This window comes from Hyposmocoma kahamanoa, unplaced genomic scaffold, assembly GCF_003589595.1.
Source record: "Hyposmocoma kahamanoa isolate Upper Pololo Valley unplaced genomic scaffold, ASM358959v1 93, whole genome shotgun sequence".
In the NCBI taxonomy this organism is placed as follows: Eukaryota; Metazoa; Arthropoda; class Insecta; order Lepidoptera; family Cosmopterigidae; genus Hyposmocoma; species Hyposmocoma kahamanoa.
In genome coordinates, this window is record NW_020654810.1 from 14,440,799 (window position 1) to 14,465,561 (window position 24,763).

The 24,763-nt window shown below is 35.7% G+C and overlaps 1 protein-coding gene across 2 annotated transcripts; it reads left to right on the forward strand.

The window, feature by feature from the left end:
• Positions 1 to 1,227: 1,227 nt before the first annotated feature.
• LOC113237300 (aromatic-L-amino-acid decarboxylase) lies at positions 1,228 to 24,657 on the forward strand. Of its 2 annotated transcripts, XM_026473693.1 has the most exons (11): positions 1,228 to 1,257; positions 2,199 to 2,764; positions 14,923 to 14,974; positions 16,545 to 16,615; positions 16,807 to 17,043; positions 18,956 to 19,495; positions 19,571 to 19,760; positions 20,565 to 20,629; positions 22,705 to 22,913; positions 23,125 to 23,205; positions 24,464 to 24,657. In XM_026473693.1, the coding sequence occupies exons 2-11, from the start codon at positions 2,450 to 2,452 to the stop codon at positions 24,576 to 24,578; spliced, it is 1,875 nt and encodes a 624-aa protein (XP_026329478.1). In that variant the 5' UTR covers positions 1,228 to 1,257; positions 2,199 to 2,449; the 3' UTR covers positions 24,579 to 24,657. The 2 variants fall into 2 exon arrangements, with proteins under 2 accessions (XP_026329478.1, XP_026329479.1); XM_026473694.1 differs by lacking the exon at positions 1,228 to 1,257 and having other exon boundaries at positions 2,088 to 2,764; positions 16,807 to 16,900; positions 19,491 to 19,495.
• The last annotated feature ends 106 nt before the right edge of the window (positions 24,658 to 24,763 follow it).

Here is a 24,763-nt window from a genome sequence, read left to right on the forward strand (position 1 = left end):
GTTAAAAATATGCATTTTCAGGCAACGTGAGTTATGCACACTGAGGATATATATATATATATCGATATATTCTGCCTTTCCCGTGTCTGTAGAGCGCACGATGGGCACGACTTGCGCGTGAGCGACATAAAATGCGAGATGTCTATGCACTAACAGCAGTATCTCGCGCTAGTTACGCCCTGTTATGTTAGCCCTACTGGTCATTACTTAACTCGCTCTTCTAAGTATTATTAAATCGGGTATTACGTGGATTATTAATTCCAATTTGATTGGCGTTCAATAAATTCCTTGTTCAAATTGGAAAGGCAAAATTTAATGTCTGTATTTAATCTCATTTATTACTCGTGTATTGCCCTGCGTAGGTATAGGAGTTATAACAATTCCTACAAATTGTTTCAGATGGTACTTCTCTATTAATAGGTAGCAAAGGTTCGTAGATCGCAACTACGTTTTGTTACAACACATATCTTCGACTTTATCGTTTTGATGGCACGTCTTGATTTGTACATCACCATATGTCACTACTGGAAGACGATTGTTTATTGGCAACCAAGGTTCTTTTAACCATTGGCTAAGTTGATGCATCTTCCAATAACACTTCACTCACCGTCATATGGAAACTTGCAGCGGAGTCCATACATGTACCACTATTTTTTATTGAATGGTCCATTTAAAAATACTGCATTAAATGCCTAAAACGGCCCAAAGTCGGAAGTCTCAAACTTCATGCGGTCTTGGCTGGACTATTAAAAATACAAAATTTCAATATTTTATTTTATAGAACATCATGACGTTTTTACTACTATGATATTGATCTATTTTTTGTAATAACTCTCCATTACTTTGTTATTATCATTCAACGTGGCTACGAGGCTACAGACGCTGGTTCAAGTCTAAACGGATTGAACAAATTTTTTTTTAGTTTGTTCAATTGTACCAATAATAATACGAAATATCTACACTTGCCTAGAAATATTCTTAGGTGATTGTTGATGCTAGTTCAATCCAATTTAAATATTGTGTTCGATTTTATATACAAGATTGCTGCTCGCATTTCTTGGTTACTTATTGGATACTTATAAAATGTTTATGTTCTTTATCAAAGATTAAACGTCTTTGAATGTTTAGTATTATGAATGATTTCATTGTTCCTATATTACTTAAAGTTCACATAAGTATTCGACGCGTGTGTGTACTTGCGCGGAAGTCGCTTTTTGGACGAGGTTCTTGTGTTGTATTTGAATACGCAGCGTAACAGTAGGTACTAGATAGATAGATTTGATTCCAAACCATCTATAATTAGTTTTTCAATGAAATCGATTAAAATAATATTAATACGACAAAAGATTCTCAGGGCTGATAAAAAGAGTGTATTATGGTATCAGAGGAAAAATAAACGAAATTCCGATGTTTTACATTGTAGCGCACAATTACACAAACGTCCTAATGGACTGGAGCTTAACAGCTCCAATTAAGTAACATGCTGACTCCAGCTTTGCTTTGATAAAAGAAAGGCCTGTATAGTTAACGCCCATTAAATTTACAGGTCTTGTCAACCACTCGTTACATTATTGAGCAATGCCTTTAGTCTTTACATGTTAAATAGGGTACGGAACCTTCGGTATGTGGGTTCCATCACTTGACCGGTTTCATTTTAAATAAGTAAAGTAAGTAAGGAAATAAGTAAAGTAAATTAAAATCTATGGAGGCCGAATTAAAAAATTGAAAGAACGTGAGAAAAGCCAAATGGGTACCACATTCAGCTGAGTCAATGAAGTGGCTTTGAGGGCGGGCGGTGCGACCGCGATCATTGGACGCGGGCGAACCGCCTCGCGACATGGTCATGAGTGAAGCGGAAACGGGGGTAAAGTAAGAACGGATTTTTAGTAAAAAAAAAACAAATTTTTATTTTATTATAATTTGAGATATTGCTAATCTAACGATACTACGTCTCTTAAGGACTTTGAAATTAATGAGATAGACTTTGGAAATTTTCAAGTAAAACAAATGACCACCAAAGTCACAAATGACAATCGATGGCTTTTTTTTAAATTCTCTATTGCAACTTTTGTATATAAGTCTTAGCCTCTGTAACTTGTCAAGTAATTCAATTGACTAAGTATTAATTACTAGTAAGTGTAATGTCCATATTTTATGGGTTTTGCATTTAAAATATAGTCGTTTATTTGGAATTCTAGGTATCAAAAGGAAATTATTTAAAAAATGTACGCGTAGTCGCTTATCGCTCATTTGTACCGCATACGTTCAGTGTTATGGTTTGCATCAACCCTCTGCGACGATCGCACCCCGCGCCCCGCTTCGCCCGCTCTCCAGCACCGAGTGGTGCGGTCGCGGAGTGACGCGGAGACCGCCGCGCGGCTGACATCTCGCCAACCACCGTATTAGCCAATAGGAGTATAGGACTGGGAAGAAGTTTCAACCCACAGCAATGGACACCGAAGAGTTTCGCATCCGGGGGAAGGAGATGGTGGACTACATCTGTACTTATATGAAGACATTGAATAAGCGACGGGTGACACCTTCGGTGGAACCGGGTTACCTTAGGACAGCGCTGCCGGAGGACCCGCCGCTGCAGCCGGAGCCGTGGGAAGACGTGATGAATGACGTGGAGAACAAGATCATGCCAGGGGTCACGCACTGGCAGCACCCACGTTTCCACGCGTACTTCCCGTCGGGCAACGGGTATCCCTCCATCCTAGGCGACATGCTGTCAGGAGGCATAGGATGCATCGGATTCTCATGGGTAACTTACTTCATAATTATACAAAATTCATTCTATGTAATTCTCATAAATAGCTAGAGCAACCTTGGACCGCATATTTCCTCCGTTCTCTTAAATTTATATCCTATGTTGCCTGGAAGATATTGCTATGTAACTATAAAGCTGCCTATTGTACACCGAACGTATCTTATTTATTTGTTTTGATAATTAGGTACGGCCTGAAACTTATGTTACGTTGGTTGATATTCATCGATGACGTATAGTGATTGATCGGACCCGCAGAGCTCATTATGAGCGATCCGTCCATCGACTTATATTAAACAGGCGTTACGCCACTTATATATTTATGCACCTAGGACAACGATGACGATCACGAGAAGAAACGTGAGATATTTTTGTTAAAATTCAAATTAAATCGAAAAAAGTCCCACAGCATGGGTCTCCTCTAAACCGAGTGTTTATGCCATAGCGCGAATCTAATGTGAGTAGGAAATGATAGTTCAATTAATTAGGAAAAAGTAATATTTTGATCTTAAAAGAAGACATAAGTAACACCAAAATATTATTATTGTATTAGGTAGGTACCTTAGTTTATATTAAAAGTAGCTGGTGCCCACGTTCATAGTTTTATTGGTTCTCTATATAAACTTTCATCCCCTATTTCATGCCCTTTAAGACTTATTTTTGTGACAAAAAGTAGCCTATGTCATTCTCCCATTCTCATCTATCTCTATACCATTCATTAAAATTGGTTCAGCGGCTTAGGCGTGAAAACGTAACAGATAGAGTTACTTTCGCATTTATAATATTAGTTTTGGGTGAGTTCTCTGTACACTAAAACACACCTTGTAAATTACGTATTCACTAAGTACTTATTAATTTATTTAAAAAAATATCTGATCGACTTCTGTACTTATCCGTAATAAAGCCCGTAATTATATACTTCAAACTATAATAATACTTTGGTAAACCTTAATTACATTATTCTTACAACTTGATAATAAGCACTTCCAAGTAGCGATCTTAAATACCAATAAAATTCGAAACCTGTAATTTCAAGGGCTTTACATTATTTTATCAATTGTAATCGTAAGTAACGAAATGTACTTTCAAATGCGCTACGTTTTATGAGACAGAAAACGTATTATCTACGCTATTATGAAATAAAAATACAAAACACAAAAAGTTGTGAAATGGATATGTGATTCGCTCATTTAGTGCAACATTGACTTAATTGCAATTTTGGCATAATTGAATTAAGACTTAATTAATTACATATTAACATCCTTTATCCAAATTTGCCAAAATTACAATTACATCAATGTAGCACCAAATAAGCGATATATACATATGATATGATACTAAATGAGTCCCGTTGTTAACTTTAAGTAACACATACTTTAAATTAAAAATCGGGTAATTTTCATCTCAGTTTACACTACCTAATTTCGATAGCAATTTTTATTATTTAAGTAATCGTCAAATATTAGTAGCAGTAGAGCTCCTTGTGAAAGCAGGGAACTACGGCCACCTTACCCGTTTCTGCCGCCAAGCAGTACAGTGTGAATATTACTATAATAATAATAAATCATTTATTGTCTCCACAAACAGTGCTGTAAAAATAAAAATAGATGCTTTACATAACATCAAAATATAATTTAGCTATGGAGGCTGGTCCTCTGAACTAGGAGAATTACTGCGTTCCAGTTGGGACGGGTGCTGGTGAAATTACAGGCACTTGGGACTTGTCTCAGGGTGACGGGCGTAGTGGCTGTGCCCTTAAAAATCTTTGCAATTTAAAACTCCGTGCGGCACCGCTGTTATCTGCTAGCCGTTCTTGTTCGTCCCGTCGCTTGGCATTATAAAAAAAAATATATATTTCAGGATACTGCACTCGAATATTTAGTAATACTTCAATATAATATTCTAGAATATTTAAGTAATAAAAATTGCTACCGAAATTAGTTAGAGAAAACTAACCTGAAAATTAGCCAATCACATCTCAAGGTTTTTTATCCTCTATTCATTAAATAACATACTCAATGACTATTGTAAAGTAAAAAACCATAGCGGGGTCAAGTCTACACATTGAAAATATTTTTGGAAAAATATTTCAAGTTTCTAATATAAAGTAATAAATAGAACACAAAAACTACTATAATAGGAATGAGATACAGATATATAATGATATGCAGGTTTCTGTCTAAAATTAATTGGTTCCTTCGAAATTATTTATAAACCGTACCTTACGTAACAATATGTGAATAATAATCAGTAGCCACACAATGCCCTTGGTGTAATAACGCCACATCTGCAAAATGTAAACTTACCAAACATACGTCCATGTTAAATATGTCAATAAACATTGCGCGAGACATACTACTATTGCAAGTAAGGTTCCTGTGTACTATTGACACCGCGTGTATATCGTATATTTATATTGCAGTTGATGAATCTGATAAAGTGATAAAAATTTGCTTTATAGGAAATGAAACTATTTTTCCGGATTTAAATCGCGTTTATTTGTTTTTTCAAACAAACTGACGTTTCCGGCCTTTTACAGGTCCCATGGTCACGGTTGAAAATTTGCTTTGTTAATCAATACCTGTCCAACAATTCCTTCTAAGGAGATGGCTTAAGCTATAATGTTGAATGGATTTCGTGCCTTTAGAATCATTTTGTTAACTTTCTTTGAATTTCTCCTAATTCTTCCTAATTAAAGCAAGAGATAATCCTCTATTATCAAGGATATTTTGATATATATTTTGATAATTGACTAAAGAACCTTATCCTTTCACTTAATCCTTTTGTCTTACATTAAATTACATTTAAATTTTACAATTAAATTACATTTAAAGTCGATGGACCAAACTTTTCGTTTAATTTCAATCTTCTTCGCTTGTACACCTTGTTCAGTATAACTTAGCTGTTTTGCTACTAAGCTTTGTAATATAAATTTACTGTTATTATTCAATTTACCTATTCAAGTTCATTATTTACCTACTTTAAAATCAATTTCGTAAAAGGCAATTAATTTAATTGCTCTGTTACAACCATTTACTGTGTTCGAATTTTAATGGGACCACTACTTACTGAGGTACCTTCTATACAACAAAAAAAATCATCAAAATCGGTTCACAAATAGTGAAGAGTTTTGGAGTAACATACACTAAAAAAAATACGCACGAATTGAGAACCTCCTCCTTTTTTTGGCGGTTAAAACTATTGCAGGCTAGCAAGAACGTAAAAATTTTTCATTGTAGGATTGTTCTGGAAAGTGCCCCAGAGGAGATTCCTTTGCTCCAGTGTTCATATATAGCGAATTCCCTAATTTAAGACCACGTAGTTAGTATTTACTTAGTACTTTTTTCCTTTTAAAAAGGAAATAAATTTATAACGGGATGGGTGCATGTGGCCCAACAAACCTACCGATCAAAATGCTTGCAAAATATCAGTTAAGTGGTATGAGCTAAGCAAGTACCTATTTCCGATACCTAAATGTAAATTAACAATTGATTTTGTTTTATCACCAACCACTTACCTAAGCTGTGCTTTTTTCAGTAGTGTTGGCGAAAATAGGTTCGGTTTTGCAGTTTTATTCTTGTATTTTTGCTAGTCCAAAACCAAGACCACCTAATTCTAGTAAAGCCAGAACCGACTCTGCAAAATTGAAACAAGAACAAGACCGAGTCTCGGACACTCTTTTATCTCGCAATTACTGTTATGGGGCAATGTCAAAGACAGAGTCTGTGCGGAGCCAATCGAATCGATTACAGCCTTAAAATTAAAAATTCGTGAAGTGATTAACGAAATAGACCTACCATTTTGTCAAAAAGTGATTAAAAACTTTAATGAAAGAATCGACATCTGTAACTGTGGTCGTCGTGGACATTTATCAGATATAATGTTTCATTCATAATCACCAAACCTTACTTTTTTTTAATACAATAAAAATTTTAATTATTGTCATCTAAATTTATTGTTTTATATTGATTTACAAAACAAAGTTCTTGTTGAAAAACCCCTTAGATGTTTTTTACTATTAGCATCAAAATCGTGTTTTTTTTTCTAGTTTACACTAGGTTTCACAGTTGGTTGGTTGTTATAAAACAAAAAGTTATTGTATGAATTATTATATTTTGAATCCAGTTGTTTTGTACTCATATAAAATAGTGTGTACTTACTTGTAAAAGTGCAGCAAAACACAAAAAGCACTACCAACAACGACTTACATATAAAATCGAAAAATGGTTTTTTACATTTGTTGGGTTTCACTATACCCACGTAGTGCAGTTTATGTATGTAGTAGTAGCAGTAGAGCTCCTTGTGAAAGAGTTCGTCCAGGGAAGTACTGCCACCTTACCTATTTCTGCCGCCAAGCAGTAATGCAAGCATTACTGCGTTCCGGATTTAAAGGGTAAGGGTGCTAGTGAAATTACAAGCACATGGGACTTTTCAACTTATGTCTCAGGGTGATAGGCGCAGAGGCAGGGGTGAACCTCAGATCTTTGCGATTTAAAGCTCTAAGTGGCACTGCGTGTCGTTTACCATCAGACGCACGACTAATTCGTCCCATCACTAAGTATCATTAAAAAAAATTACTACAAATGTACCTACCTATGTACTTTATTGCGTTGTCCAAAATCTAAACTAACACTCGTTGTCCTTTTTGTAAGAATAAAAGAATGTGATAGTTTGATAAATAGCAATAGAAAATTGCAAGGTTCGTGAGATTCTTGCAACAAGATCAACAATAAGGGTCGTATTCCAAACTCTACTCAATACTGAAGTCAGGACTTGAGTATTGCAGTGAGCACTGAAAATCATACTCAAGTCCTTGTCATTAGGATCGTATTTCCAGTGCTTGAAATCGTACTCAAGTCTACTCAAATCCTGACTTGAGCATTGAGTAGAATTCTGGAATACGACACTAATCATGTCAACTTTATGTCTCAAAGTGACGGGATGCAGTGGCTGTGTCGCTTGTAACCAGGCGAATTCTGTCACTTGGAATCATAATAAAAGGCAAATTTCTAATTTCGTCCGATTGTAGTTGGCACCAATATACGCTGTCTGCACGGCAATAGCAGTCTGTAGGTGTCATGCAATAGTGATACTGTTATGCGACAGCATCCAAACTAAATACTTTCCTATTGCATATCAAGCTCTGTTTTGCATTTGCATTGCAGTCGGAGTGCAGGTCGTATGAAAACGCACTAACTTGTTGGGTAATCTTAATGTAAAATGTTATACTAATAAACAAAAGATGTTTATATCGAATTCTTATGGTTCCACAATTGTTAGTAATTGGAAATATAATAAAGCTTATTTTAATAATAAATAAATAAATAAAGTAACTTTATTTCACACTTCTGAAGGTGGTCCATACAAAAGTGTTAGTAAAACAAAACTAAAATCTTATTATTTTGCCCAGCTAACTGATTTCTGTATTAAGAAGGAAATTAAGATTTCTGTTTAAATTTTTTCTGACGGCATAATTATCGATTGACCTAAGAATAGTATATAAGTAATATGTTACAATATATTTATATACACTAATATGCCACGGGAAGACATATGGTGGTTATAACTGCAACCAAGATCTACAACCTCCATCACCATATGATTGGGCGGTAGGAGTCAGCAGTCACTCCTATAGAATTATATGCAGGTGGCATTTCATCATGCACTAAAACAATTGTAAAAGTAATCGTTTTTATTTAGAGTTAATTAAAAAAACACATCATTTACGGGATTTACTGCTCGAGAATCAAAACTTTATAGCGATTTCATTCGCAGTTAGAAACTTGAAATATCTTTATTTTAAAGTGAGGACCATTACCTCTTAATGTACATTTGGAGGTACGATATCTTGGGCGATATCAAATTAAAGCGATCATCTTAAGGAATAAAAATAAAATAAAATCCTCATAACGAAGGCTTTGCAAGGAATATGGTTTCCGAGAAATTGTTATTATTAATACTGTGCAATCAGTTTAAAAAAATAATGCCTCTCGTTAACCGCAATGAAAGATGTTACAAATACTTATCCGAACTATTTAGTCACTGGAACCTTCAAATAGCATGTAATTCGGAATATGTAAGTAAACGTAGTGAGTCTTTATTATTCGTGCATAAAAGATAGTGCTCACACGTGAGGTGGGGCGTTTTACAACATCTATAATGTTAATTAAATAAAACCTCTCCCTCCGCGGACTCTTTGCGTAGACACGTATTTTAATTTGCTCTTGAAACAAAAAATCATAAGTGTTGCAAAAAGCAATTTTTCGGTTATAAATCATATATCGTTCGATAGCCCAGTTAAGTAGCTACACAGTGCACAAATCAGTTTTTAAATCCGATTACAAATCAAGTCTAGAAACGAAATTTTACTTCACAACTGACAAAAATTTTTAAAATAAGAATACAAAACCAGTGAATCATCGAGTGTGCGAATAGAACATTGCGGCGCTGAGGTCAACGACCGGCCTTCACTTGTGTCATTCATTATTGGCCGGTAAGCGACGGAGGCAGCTTAAGTTGGAGTCCGACAGCGGCGTGTATCAAATTCCGAAATTCGCACATCCCAAAAATGTTTAGCGATTGTTGAGTGAGTAGCACTGTTTCCTGTGTTGTTTTCTTCACTACTAAACTGCATGAAGTCAGTAACTGTAATCTACACTCGTCACTGGGCAAATGATTAGAACTGACTGGTTTCTATAAAACGGAAGTCTATTATCAATGTTTATATAAAGAAACACAATATTTCCGATCGCAGCGAACCGGTTGAAGGGGTCTTACTAGACTGGACGACAATAACTTTGTATGAGATTGTCGATCGCCGGCCACTTTGGAGGGCCTCTCATATGAAGTGTGCGCGCATAAACTCATCACATTCAAATCCACCTACAAACTACAAAGTCGTACGTTACGTAAGATACTTTTGCCGTCGGCATCTCATTTAGGCCTACGAATAAACAAATTATTCGGTTACGCATCTTGATGCCTCTTCAACGAAGCCCAATTAAGTCCCTGAACATGAATACTAGCCTGAAAAGCTTTAACTCTGACCCTGTAATAAACCAAGTAAACTCGATAGATGAAAATATGGATACTTCTTTACCTGGGAGGAGAAATACTAAGCGCAAAATTGATAGATCGCCAGAAAAATCCAATCCGATTCTTACCGAGCTACAGTCCCTTTTCGATAAGTTTGAGGGGCGACAGAGTGCAAAGATGGAACAACTTATCACTAGTGTGAACCTAGTGAAATCCCAGAATGAAGAAATGCAAAACTCAATTGAATTCATGTCTAAGAAGTACGATGACTTTGTGACTCAAATCGACGAATTACGGCAGGAGAATACACATTATAAAAGGCGTATTACTGACTTGGAGAACAAAATGGAAGCAATGGAACGTAACCACAGATCTTCCATAATAGAAATCAAAAATATACCGTCACAACCATCAGAAAATCCAGAAATCCTCTCAAAGATTGTCAAGCGTATTGGAGATGAAATAGGACATAAAATAACTGACTCTGCTATAAATGAGGTGTATCGTCAAAAAACAAAACAAGGCAATAGTCATCTTATTGTACATCTCAACTCGTCGTCCTTGAAGGATCATGTCATCAAGAAATGTAGGCAATATAACAGGGAGAATAAAATTAATAAAAGACCACAATTAAACACTGGACATCTAAACCTGATTGCCCACCCAAATCCTCATCTACCAATTTATATTGATGAATCACTTACGGGAAAGGCAAGGAGACTACGATTTTTAGCTAAGGACTTTGCGGCAAAATATGGTTACTATGGAGCGTGGACTGCCTATGGCAAAGTTTATCTGCGAAAATCAGAAAAATCTCCAACCATCCGTATAGATGATGAGGAAGACCTTCGTAAACTCTCCGTAATATGACTATTACAGTTGAAATATTTTTATATTGCTTATCCTATGTTGACTAACCAACTCGTAATTTCATCAATGGTAAACATACTCAGATATTTATGTTATAAACACACCTTAACCTTCCACTCACACACTAGGAATAATATCCAATTTATATTAATACAATACAAATTTATATTAACAAATTTATACCAATATGCTTACTTTATCATATCAATACATTCAAAAATTTATTTTGCTTTAGTTAACAAAGACGCATGGAGTAAACCTTCACTCAACATAAATCACATATTACACAAATCAAAACTGACCCTACTGAACCAAGTTTATACCTGTATAACTATTTTGTACCTGCAAGACTTGACCGTAAAATCTCTAATTATTACAATTCGATAAATTAACAAATATTTCAGATCAAATCGATAACTTTTCGGTGGCTACCTCGTGCATTCTCCCAAGTGTAGATAATTTTCCCACAGTGACAAAGGACCGCTCACCCTACTTAAACGTAGCACATCAAAATATCCGTAGTATAACTGCAAACTTAGATGACTACTTAACATTGATGCAAAGAACAAATGTTGCTTGGGATTTAATTATTCTTTCTGAGTGTTGGCTTCCCAAAACAAACAAAATTCCAAGTATTAAAAATTATAATTATTACAAAACTAATCAAAACTTCACTCAAAATGAGGGCGTCGTAATTTATGCTATTGATACGCTAAATATTATAGTAGAAGAACCTAACATCCTGGACTGTAACTGTCTCACACTGAAGATAAATATGGACACGCTAATAATCGCAATATATAGACCATGGGGTATACATGATCCTACGACCTTCATAGAATCATTAAATCAATATTTACTTATGAACTCTAATATGAATAATATCTTCTTACTAGGTGACATCAATATTGATATAATTGAAAATAGTGTTATTTCTTCTACATATTTGGATATGTTATGCTCACACGGAATGCTCTCGGCACATAAATACCCCACACATAATAAAACATGTTTAGATCACATATTCCTAAAAACTAAACTTGAAGCCTGTTGTTATGTGTCGGTAACTACCATAACTGATCATTATTCTTCTTTTCTAGTATTAACACATCGTACACAGATTTATAAACAATCCCAAAAAATAATTTCTCGTATCGATTATGATAGGCTAGATGTTGCATTGAAATCGAGTGAGCTTAGTAGTATATACACTATTTTTGATGCAAACCAGGCTACGTCCTACTTAGTGAATGTACTAAGCAATGCAATTTTAAATAGTACGATAAAAATAAAAATTTCAAATCGTAAAATAATTTACAAGCCTTGGATCACACCGGGTGTACTCAAATGTATGAGAAATCGTGACAAATTACATATTAAATCTAAACTAAATCCTAATAACTCTATATTAAAAGTAACCTACAGCAGGTACAGAAACTTCTGTAATGCTCTTCTTAAAAAACTTAAAAGGCAGTACTACAAAAATGAAATCTCTAGTGCAGCGACGAAAAGTAATAAAAAGTTGTGGTCTGCTATCGCATTGGCAACCAATACTAATAAGAACAAATCGACTCCAACTGAACTTATCGCTTATGACCCTGTCGTCTCAATAAACAAAGTAAACGCTTTTTTCGTTAATGTTGGTAAGGTTTATTCTGACAAAATCCCTTTGTCTTTTGTGACACATAGCATGTACCGCCCTCTACGAGCACACCCGAAGTCACTGGTCTTACTGAATACGGATTGCACTGAAATCGATGCTATCATACTCAGTTTGAAATCTGATTGCTCCGTGGGTAGAGATGGCATCTCAGGAACAATTTTCAAGCGGTATAGAGTCGAGCTGACGGAGTCGATCACCTATATATGCAACCGAGCTTTGGACACTGGAACGTTCCCTGATATCCTAAAACTGGCGGAAGTACTTCCCATTTACAAGAGTGGGGACAGAGACTGTGTCAATAACTATAGGCCTATCTCAATCTTGCCCGTCATGTCCAAAATCCTGGAAAAAGTGATTAATGTACGGTTTACCAAATATTTAGAGAGTAACAGTCTGTTATCCATCTCACAATATGGATTCAGATCAGGACATTCCACTAGCCAGGCGGTTCACGAGCTAACTAATTACATAGTGACTAATTTAGATGCAAATAAAAAGGTTATCGTGATCTTCCTGGACCTGGCAAAGGCATTTGACACGGTCTCAGTTCCGCTGTTGTTACGAAAACTTGAGCTTCTGGGAGTGAGGGGGTTACAGCTGCAATTATTCCAGAGTTACATGAGAAACAGATGCCAGAGGGTGAAAATTGGACAGTGTGTTAGTGACGATCTTCCCATTCTACACGGAATCCCGCAGGGAAGTATTCTGGGACCAGTCCTCTTCCTAACTTATATAAATGACCTGTGCAACCTTGATCTAGGGGAGGGTAGAATTATTTCCTTCGCGGATGACACGGCTCTTCTTTTCAGGGGGGATTCTTGGGAAGAGGTATATAGGGAGGCTCAAGTTGGATTCAGTAGGGTATTAAACTGGCTAACTGAAAATAAACTTACTTTAAATACTGACAAAACAAAATTTCTGACCTTTATGACTAAAAAATATCACTCACAGGAACATGAAAATAATAGTATTATTGCCCATTCGTGCCGCCAAAATGCTCGTCCTTGTTCTTGCCCTACTCTCTCAAGGGCCTCCATGATCAAGTATCTAGGTGTAATTATCGACGAAACTCTTAGTTTTCGTCAACAGGTGGATGCTCTCTCGGACAGGGTGCGTAAATTAACGTATGTATTTAGGAACTTGAGACATGTAAGTGAACCTAGTACTGTTAGAATGGTTTACCTAGCACTCTGCCAACCACTTTTGACTTATTGTGTCTCAGTATGGGGTGGCGCATCCACTTCTATCCTTCTACCGCTGGAGAGAGCTCAGCGACTGATACTGAAGGTTAGCCTTTTCTTACCGCGACTACACCCAACTAGTGATCTGTACAAGGCGGCTAATGTCCTGTCCGTACGCCAACTATTTATACAGCACGTGATCTTACTGAAACATTCCAAATTGTCTTTCGACCCGACGCACATGAACAAAAGAAGGAAATATATGGTGTGCTTCACGGGAATCTTCCGAAGTCAGTTTGCTGGGAGATTTTTTTGCTTCCTTGGGAGCTACTTATATAATAAAATAAATCGAGTTCTTAACTTGTACCCAGCCACAAAAAATGAATGCAAAACTAAGATCACAGAATGGTTGCTGAATCTCGATTATCGAGCCACGGAAGACCTCCTTTCTATTCAAGCATAGTGACATGTAATGACGTGTGTCACTGAGATAATAATATTTTTAAATTTGCTGCAATGTGGTACAAAATATTTTTGTGGTACAGGGTCATTTAATCACAGGTGTTAACACATATACTTATATACAATAAAAAAGACAACACAAACACACACACAAACACACACATACATACACACAATTACTTACACATATACACTCACATTCGCACATATTCACACCATCCGTACTCACACATTCATTATAAATTACTATTTTACTTTATTTTTATTGTTTTTCTCGGTTTAATTTCTACTTTATTCATTAAGAGTTATACGCTAAGTTCATCCAATATTTTAAATTTGTGTTTTATAATTAGATTTGCTGCAATCTTGATTTATTCTGTTAAGCTCAATCATGTCCGGAGGTGAGAGCCTGGAGATCCGTGACACAGGTCTATACCTAGTATGGACTCCAGCCTCTTACAAAGGTATTTCAGACATTTGTATATGTATATTCTCCTTAGCAGATTAGCCATAAGAATATAGTATTAATGGAACGCCTTTGTAAAGAGATAATAAAGATGATTATTATTATTATTATTATTATTATTAATTAGATGTATTCAAGAGTCCTTACCTGTTTGATGCATTTAAGTCTTTTTACTTTCAATTATAATACTTACTTATTACCTGATTCATGGGCAGCGATCTTCGTTACTAAATGAAGTTCTTAGTGTATGTTGCGATTTTACGAACGACATAAGGGCGTCTTCAAATTAGGCGCTTATAGAAGCACTGCAGCCATATATTGCATACAATATTCGGATGCGCAGCTGCTGCACTTTTGCAGACTAGATATTATATAAAAATAAGTAGTGGCGTCGTGTCACTGGAGCGCTTCTACAAGTTTCTAATTTGAAAGTAGTCCTTAGTCCCACTTTCGTTAAAACCTGTATCCGTTGTTTCAGGCAGCAAGTCCTGCTTGTACAGAATTGGAAATTATCATGTTAAATTGGATGGGCAAGTACATAAGCACTATTTTGTAATAAATATGTTTAATTTTATTAACATAGTTACAGGAACGTAAGTATGTGTATTCATCAGTGATTAAAAAGACTCAGTCTTTTAAGGCCTTTTAAAAAAACCTCGACTTTACAAGGCATTAACAACAGGCGTTAAAAATGTTTAACGCCTCACGACTAGTCTAGTCTTTGAACCCTAGGAAGTTTAAAAGACTTATAGAACTAAAACGACTGGCGCCTTATAGCCTCGGGAGTCGCGAGTCATGAGCCGTATGGCGTGATTTTATTTCTACCCACGAGATAATCATTTTACGATTAATATTACGATTACATACGTAATAAAAAAATATTTTGTGTTACAAAGGCATAACCCTTTTGACATTGTGACAATGGCAAAACAGAATTACTGTCGTTTGACATATAATGATGAATGAAACATACTATTTATGAACGTATCAATGGAGGTCCACAGTCTTTGCGTACCTCTGAATGGCTGACAAGCAAGATTTTTATGTATATATTTGTTCTATGCATTACAGTTAAATTGTATCTCACTACTGTGCACGGGTTTCTAAAGAAGTTTAAACAAAAGTATCAGGACTTAATATTAAGAAAAGTGGTTACAGACCGATACTACACAAAAAAAACAGCACTTTAAATGTTGTTTTATAATATATAAATCTAAAAATTGATTGTGTTTCATTATTTTAATGTACTCGCAGAAAATGTATCTTAAAATCTCGTACCTATTGCTTAAACGACTCTTTGAATTCTTATTTTTATTATAAGTAAATATACGCGATTATTTACTACATGCTACGTCATTTCTATTTATATACTTCGAGTTTAATAAGACATAAAATAGGTATAAGTCCATTGCAAAGAACTCAAGTCGTTTAAGTCTTTTAGTATAACGACGGAGTCTTATTAACAAAAACTCGAACCTCCAGTCTTAATTTGACAGGCGAGTCCTGTAAAATGGAATCGAGTCTTTATAAAACGCCTTAAAAGGCTGAGTCTCTTTCATCACTAGTATTCATATACTGGCATATTTATCTATTTTACAATATTTCTTTTTACAATGTTATCTCCCACATAAAAACATTTTTTTAGATAGTCGCTAATAAATGGGTTCTGCTTTTAGTATACATATACCTATATATTTATATATATATCCTCTGTGCATCCGACGCAACCTGGGCAACAATTGGCACGTACTTTACGCCTATTAGCAAAACCTTTCATCACGATGGCAAACATGTCCTTTGCATGATGCATGATTTCATCATGATGGCAATCGGTGACCCAATTTTACATACCGTGAATATAATCATACTAAAATATTTGAGACACAGATAAAGAAGACAATTTTGATGCTAAGTTCAGTAAGGGAAAGATAGCTTATTATACAATTAGACGGCCTTTTGATACTCAATGAATTTGTTTAAACACAAAAACAAAAACTGTTTTACAAATTTCATACAATCCTGTATCTACGCAATTAGTAAGTACGAACAATACTGTACGAATTTTTTTCCGGTCAATAAAGTAAGATTTTTCATTTTCAGGTAAAGCTATAGGATTACCATCGGGTTTTTTTGCATTAGAAGAGGGTAGTAAAGGTGGCGGGGTAATAGAGGTGAGTAATGACACAAACAGTACACTTAAAAATATTAAGGCCAATGTCATGTCACTATTTTATAAACGGGACGGGATGTTTTTCTGTTTTTGATTTGAAGTTGTCTCAAATTGAAAAATTGGATATTTCTCAGACTGTATAATGTGTGATTTATGTCAATTACTTTTTTAAATACATTGTATAATTTGTAGGGGTCAGCGAGCGAGTGCGTCCTCGTTTCCATGTTGGCAGCGCGCGCAAATGGCATCAAACGACTCAAGCAAATATTCCCCACGGAAAATGAAGGTGTCCTACTCTCAAAGCTTATTGCATACTGCTCCAAAGAAGCTCACTCTTGCGTTGAAAAAGCCGCAATGATATGTTTTGTCAGAATCCGCATTTTACAAACCGACATGAACAGCTCGCTTCGAGGTGAAACCTTACGAGAGGTAATTTTTTATTATTTTTCCATAAGAGCCACTAGATTTTAGATAATCATTAACGTTGAGCGAAATGGGTTTGAAGTTTTAATTGGACTACGAGCAGAGTCCCTCCCAGGTTGATAATCGGGCGGTAATTGAGAGGCTAGGGCGGCAGTGGCACGAGAGTAGACGTCGCTTCGCGCGTTTAATGACGCGCCCGTAGGATGCCGGAAATACGTGGCGAGTCGGGCGGTAATAGAGCCGCATTGTACGCCACTTTCTATGCCGTAAATACTGAAAATTCACGAGACGACCCTCTTATAAAAGAAACTCGTTTAATTGAATCCCGTCTGAAATATTATTGAAAGAATTCGATGTATTCTAATAGCGCGAGACGAAGTTAAAGCGATTAAAGCCTAAATATGCATGTCGGTATAATAAGCCTGTGGTTTTATCACATGAAAATCATAAAAATAATACGAACGTTATGAAACCAAGTAATTACAAGTGAAATAATATACGTAACTCTCCTTTTAAAGTATGAATGTTAGTGACTATTATAATTTCGTTTGTAGAAATCTTTAAACCTCTGCTGTCCTGAAAAGTTGTCATTTTGCATCATCGAGTATACTCGATGTTTTGCATAAATAAATCACTCAATCAATTAATGACCTTGTTAAATATTTATTATAATGAAGAATACAATAAGTCAATAATTAAATATCGAAGAATTTTGTCAACGAGGTAAAATTACTACTTAGTAACAATTCTAACAGTTTTCTTCATATTTATACAAATTAAAATAGTCAATTACCTTAGTCAAATTTTTAAAATATTTTAGCGCCATTACATACACAGTTTCATCGTGTGTTCATGCAATATGCTTAAACATTTCTGGTCTTCTTTTGATGAAAGTATATAATCCCGGTGCCGATATGCAGCTGTCAGTTCGCCTCAAATTACAGACAATACGTATCCATAGATGGCTCTCCTACACTTCTCTTGTGCACTGAACACGAAATAATACCTGAAGCATTTCTCCAAAACATGATGCCACGTCTCAAAGTAGAAGTAGTCACGTGGGTATGCATGGTAAGCCTGTTGAAACACTTCTCTTTCAACCATTTTGTTCTGCTTGAATAGATAATAGGACTGTTTACTAAGTGTGAAGCAAATATATATTCAATTCGAGAAGTCCGTGTCAATATACTATCCACATGTGAACCCACCACGTTTAATTTCAGTTTACCGAGAAAAATCAATGACCTCAATTTTATACTGTTTTCTTCATTTGAAACCAATTATTTAATTTTTAGTTAATTGAAGATGCTTGTCAAATTATCATTAACTTCATTCTCAATATTTGAAATTACTGTAGGTACAGCGGCCTGCACATAACATTATAGGCTGTGCAACTGACTTGAAATGTCGTTGATATACATTAAAGATGATCCCAGAATACTGACCTGGGGCACTCCATATATAACAATTTTCACGTTCGAGTAATTTCTATTCGGGTAGTCAAGTATCGGTGTTGGTGTTAAAATAGAATGTAATTGTATAATAAAAAATTATCAGAATCAGAATGTAATTGATTGAGTTTTTTCACTTAAGAATGACTTTAAAACATTATGAACATTACCTCGAACACCACGTAGCTATTCAGTTAATCAAATAGTATTTTGTGCTCAACGTGATTGAAGGCGTGATCAATGCACAAAGCTAATAAAGGCTAACTGATGTCAATTGTTGTAACTCGTTTATAAAGAATTTTTAGATTCATGTACGTATTTAGATATTATTACTTAATTCACTTTGTGTGTAGCTACGTAGTTTATTTGAACACATTATAATTAAGAACCATCGTCAGATTATAAAGATTTTATAATGTCTTTTTTGTTTATTTTAAAATGTTCAGAAAATTTTTATTCGTTTTTAGGCGATGGAAGAAGATGAGAGGGCAGGTCGAGTGCCCTTCTTCGTCGCAACAACGTTAGGCACTACGTCTTGCTGCTCCTATGACAACCTCCCTGAGATCGGACCCGTGGTGCGAAATTTCCCCTGCGTCTGGCTCCATGTGGACGCCGCATACGCCGGCAGTTCTTTCCTCTGCCCTGAACACAAACATCGACTCGCCGGTGTTGAATATGCCGACTCTTTCAATACAAACACAAATAAAATGATGCTTACCGCGTTCGACTGCTCATTGTTGTGGGTCAAGAATCGCTACCTGTTAACTTCGGCGCTCGTAGTCGACCCGCTCTATCTACAGCACTGCTATGACCACACGGCCATAGACTACCGACACTGGGGTGTGTCGCTTAGTCGTCGATTCCGATCTCTCAAACTGTGGTTTATGTTGAGGAGTTACGGCATCAGTGGCCTACAGAAATATATACGTCGGCATTGTGAGCTTGCGAAATACTTTGAAAAACTTGTAAAAAAAGACGATCGCTTCGAAGTGTGCAATGAAGTTACGGTAAGTGATATTAATTGAAATGTTCACTTTAAAGGTTGGTATTAAATAATGTATAAAGTCTGCAAATTCTTCCAGCTGGGACTGGTCTGCTTCCGCCTGGTTGGAGGGCCGGACGAAAAACCAGAGCAAGTAGATGACTTAAACAAGAAGTTGCTAACAAACATCAACGCGTCGGGAAAACTCCATATGGTCCCAGCGAATGTAATGGACCGATTTGTTATTCGTTTCTGTGTTGTACAACAGCATGCTACTCGCGAAGATATCGGTAAGTTTTTTAACGACATATACAATAATAATTACAACATAAAATATAAGAGTTAGCCTATATAGTCCCACTGCTGGGCACAGGACTCTGCTTACTATGAGAGCTTGGGTTGTAATTCCCACGCCGGGCAAATGCGGATTGGGAACTAAATAGTTTTGCTGCCGATTTGTGCTGGTTTCCTCACGATGTTTTCCTTCACCGAAAAACTCATGGTAAATTTCAAATTAAATTTCGCATATAAATTCAAAGAAACTCAGAGGTGCGAGGCCGGATTCGAACCCACTAACGACCCTCTGCTTGAGAGGTGGTAGGTCATGATTTTTTGCTATTGTTTTTCAGTGCAATTTATTTATTATGTTCAATAGTCTGTTAATTTGCAAGTACTTTATTTATTTCGCAAATGCCGTGCGTAGCTGTCATAAGAATACAAATTTACTCATTTTATAATGCAAGTTAAATTTAAGCATCTTCACAGTTTGTATTCTGTAGCAAAAAATAAACAAATAAATAAACATACAAAACAAAAAAGTATCTAGTATCTACATTGTGTCACAAGGGTAAGTAGGCGATTACGAACAGACATTTAATTGTTATAATTATTTACATTATATTTAATTTATTATATATTTATTTTATTAATTAAATAAAAAAGTCTGTCCTGTCTACTTCGAGGCTCCCAAAGCCGGCTCGGAGTAGAAATAAAACAAAAAACCCCTACCACATAAGACCGTATAGCACCGTACCTTACCGTCATCTACATGTCATGTAAAGTTTATTCATTTTAATATGTGCTGTTTGTTTTAGAAATAGCCTGGGAAATTATCACGGACTTCGCCGCTGAACTTATAGAGGGACCAGACAAGGAAAGAGTATGTTTATTATGTTTAGCTTTTTATATTGCTAGCAGGACAAGTCGTTCTAGGAAAGAACACTGTGAGCACGTTCGAGCACCAACAGTCTAGAAGTCTAATTGATTTTAAACGTTTACTAAATATAAGCGGGCAATTATTATGGTTAGTATAATATAAAACAAGTTAAAAGTTTTTCCGTACACCGCCGATTCACACTATCGCGTAAATTGATTCTCTTCGACAAATAGTAGTTACAGCAGGTAGGCGGAAAATTGTAAGCATTATATATAAAAAAAGTCGATGTACTATACCCGTGACGTGAACGTGTACTTTTAATACACAAATACATTAGGTCAAAATAAAGATATACTTATACCTGTTACAAATGTAGTGATTTAATTAATTATTACAACAAAAAATATGTTTGCAAAAGCATTTATTACGTAAGATATGTAACAATTCTACCGTCCTACATTATCAGCCGGTGTGAGATTAAGGTGAGAGGTGAGTATGTAAAACGAACACATGTTCACTGCAAAATAATGTAGAGTGTAATGTAGAATAATGTAGAGAGTAGTAACGCAGTTGCCTGTATCTTAGCTTCTAAGGCAAAGTGTATATTCACATTGCAGTCAAATGAACTAAGAAAATACTATTTACAGTTTTAAACTTTTTGATACCGTTTGGTAAAAGAATCATCACACTTATTAACGCGGCTTAATCCATTCAAAAAAGCAACACATTGCGCGTTTCGCTTCCGCTCTTTTATTATTGTATATTTCCTTTTTTTTGTATACCCAAAAAGCAAAAAAATGCAATGAATAATAAAGTCAAACTTTAAAAAATATGCAATAGTTAGTCTAGTACTATTTGCTACTATTTACTGACACTGTTAACGCTAAATATTAAACTACTAAAACACCGAACCGACTCATTCCTCCGTGGACGTGGTGTTACAAAAACGTAAAAAAGGTAAAAAAACATTTTATAGAAAAAAAACATATCTTAGGTACTATTTGGGATTGGGATATACTTCTTTGTTTTTATTTAACAGCTATAAACTATACTGTAAGGCATTTCAGGCTTACCCGTTCATTACCGGACACCCCGTATATTTGGATAATAGTAAACCCATTTTTAAAATAATTTCTATTAATAATAAATATTTTATTTTGACGCAAAGGTTATTTATTTTATAACCTGGAAAATAACTGTTTCTATGTTTACCTTTCATTTTATACGGGGCAATGGTTTGGAATATTCGCAGCTGCAATCTATCTTATATCAAGATGTGTCATACAGGTGCGCCCATAATTACATATTATAATAGTAGGTCCTTATGAATTTATTTGCCTAGTGCGTATAGTTATATATCAGCAAAAATTAGATAGTAATTACGTTTGACAAGACACACTGCAAGAACTGCTCGTTACTTTATAAAACAATGTTAATGAGGCTCGTCCACTTCATAAAGCCTCACAATAAGCCTTCGTACTTGTCGACGACTTCAATTAGGGCAAGGGCTCGCTCTTCATATAGGGTTATTTTTTTATACTTCAACAACGTCAAATTCTACATCATTTTTAATTATTCAACGACTGTGGTGTAGAAAATAGACTTTTGGTAAAAGGTAGATAAAAAAATGCTAATGGTTTTTGAAAGCTGTTGTTGTTCTTTTGAACTCTATTTTAATGATGCCACTCTCATTCCAAATTCTAGTATTGATAATTTTTATTGTTTATCTTCTTGCAAATGTCCGACTTTTATAGCTCGGGCGAATGAATTAATTAAATTTAGTAAATTTACATTGCGGCGAAACGGAATGGGATCTAAGCGTCAATTTCGCGCCACGGTAACTGCGGAATTCTCGTTCTCGAGCACACGCGAGAATTCCGCGGAATATGCGCGACGTGATGTTTAGCTCGTAACCAGTTTGTACGTTACACAATTGAGCATAAAGTTAATTACACTCCATACAATATCGTTATCGCTTCCATTAGGTTCCGCCGCAATATAAATTGAGCCATACGGTTTTTATATAGTAAAGTGTTGAACTTGTACCATAGACCACATTGACTTGTACACGTTGACAGGAGCTGAACATACAAAAGCGTCTCAAGGACCGTACTCTGGCGCACAAGCGTTCGTTCTTCGTGCGCATGGTGAGCGACCCTAAGATCTACAACCCTGCTATTAACACGCCGCCCCCCGCGTCTGCAACCCCAGCGCCTACTACTCCCGCATCGCCACCGGCTGCTATAGCTCCTGTCGCTCTAGAATCACCTACCGATTCCGAAATAACGTAAGAATGTTTTACTTTATAAAGTTGATATTTTTAGTTTTGGACTGAGAAATAGTGGTACTTACCTATGGCTTCAAAGTTTGCATCATTAGTAGAAAAAGAACGGTTCGGATCAAAATCCAACTTGTCAGAATTACACATATGTTACCATAACTACTTAACAGTGAACACCAATATAACAAAATCTACATTTAACCTGTTTTGTCATCAGCCGTCAAAATTCTTGGATCAGCTGGCCTCTTGCGTTCTTCTTCCAGAGTGTGGATCACGACCCCAACGACTTGCCTCTAAGGTATTTTAGTTTCTACACGAATATGTTACCCAATGAAACATTTCAAAAAAGTGTTTTTGTAGGTGAAAAGTATTTTTTAATAAGAGTTTCAATATGACAATAATGAACGTCTGCAAACATTTTTAGTAGCAGTAGAGCTCCTTGTGAAAGAGTTCGTCCAGGGAAGTACTGCCACTTTGCTACCTTACTTGTTTCTGCCGCCAAGCAGTAATGTGAGCATTACTGCGTTCCGGTTTTGAAGGTGCTGGTGAAATACAGGCACATGGCACTTGTCAACTTGTCTCTGGGTGACGGGCGCAGTGGCAGTGCCCCTAAGATCTTTGTTATATGAGATGATATTTATTATATATTACATATAAGTGAATTGCTTTCCTTTTAGAATATTATTTAGAAAATGAGTTTTATAATCCAACATGACAAAAAAAACTATTTTTTTATTTATTTAGAGCCTAAATATTTTATTTGTAACTAATTTATATCACAAAATTAATTATAATTAATGTTACAAAATACAATTTATTTCATTTTGGTAGTTAAGATCTTTAAAAGGGCATTTTCAGTTTCTGTACTGATTTTTTCATGTACATTTTTTCCAACAACGCACTTTCCATTTATTGTTAACTGTAGAGAACTACCAACTTCCTGCCTACCTGATAGTTTTGTGGTGAAATATTGATATAATGTAACACAATTTAACGTAATATAATTTAAAAAATATCCAAATATAGAAACTTCAACTTTTAGTATTGCATGTTTTCTGAGATGGTATTGGTCATCAATCAGTTATGTCTAATATTCATGCAAACCATCCTATTATGAACTATAAACTGCCTCTGTGGCCGAATGGTTACCCTGCATGTCTGCCACGTAGAGGTCCCAGATTCGATTCCCGGACCGAAGAAATACTTGTAATACATTTATTTCTCTTGCGAATTTGGGTGTAATTTGTGGTGCCGAGAGAAATATTTGTATGGTCTACATTTATTTCTCTCGTGAGTTTGGGTGTAATTTGTGGTTGTCTATGTGTGTCCATTGCACCTGCGACACAGGGTTTCCCTAGTGCGGGGCTATGAGTGTGTGCGTAACTAAAAATACAAAAATTATTACTTAACTACCTTAATTTTAATTGACTAATGAACTATTGACCCGAAAAAAGAGTTTCATTTGCAAAGTCTGGCAATCGCGAAAACCTAAGCACTTTATTTCTGTGATCTTTTAATATACCTTGTGCAGGAATAACACAGCTTTTCCTGGACAGATTCCGTCACCTGGACACTACGGTCAGGCTGAAGAGCCCCGCTGGACCTTCCCGCCGCGGTTCCTCGCCGAGCGCCAGCATCGAGCGCCGTGCACCTTCCCCCTCAAGCCATTGAAAAGCGTAGCTAACTCATTATCCAGGACCGTATTTATTACCTCTAAAAGTATTACCTAAATAAAATTTCCTTGAGCATTTATCGAAATTTGATTTACTTCCTCTCTTTAAAAAAAAAGATGTTATAATTTCGTATGCATTATACAGAGTGTAAAGGAATGGGTGTAAGAAAATGCATGAATTAAA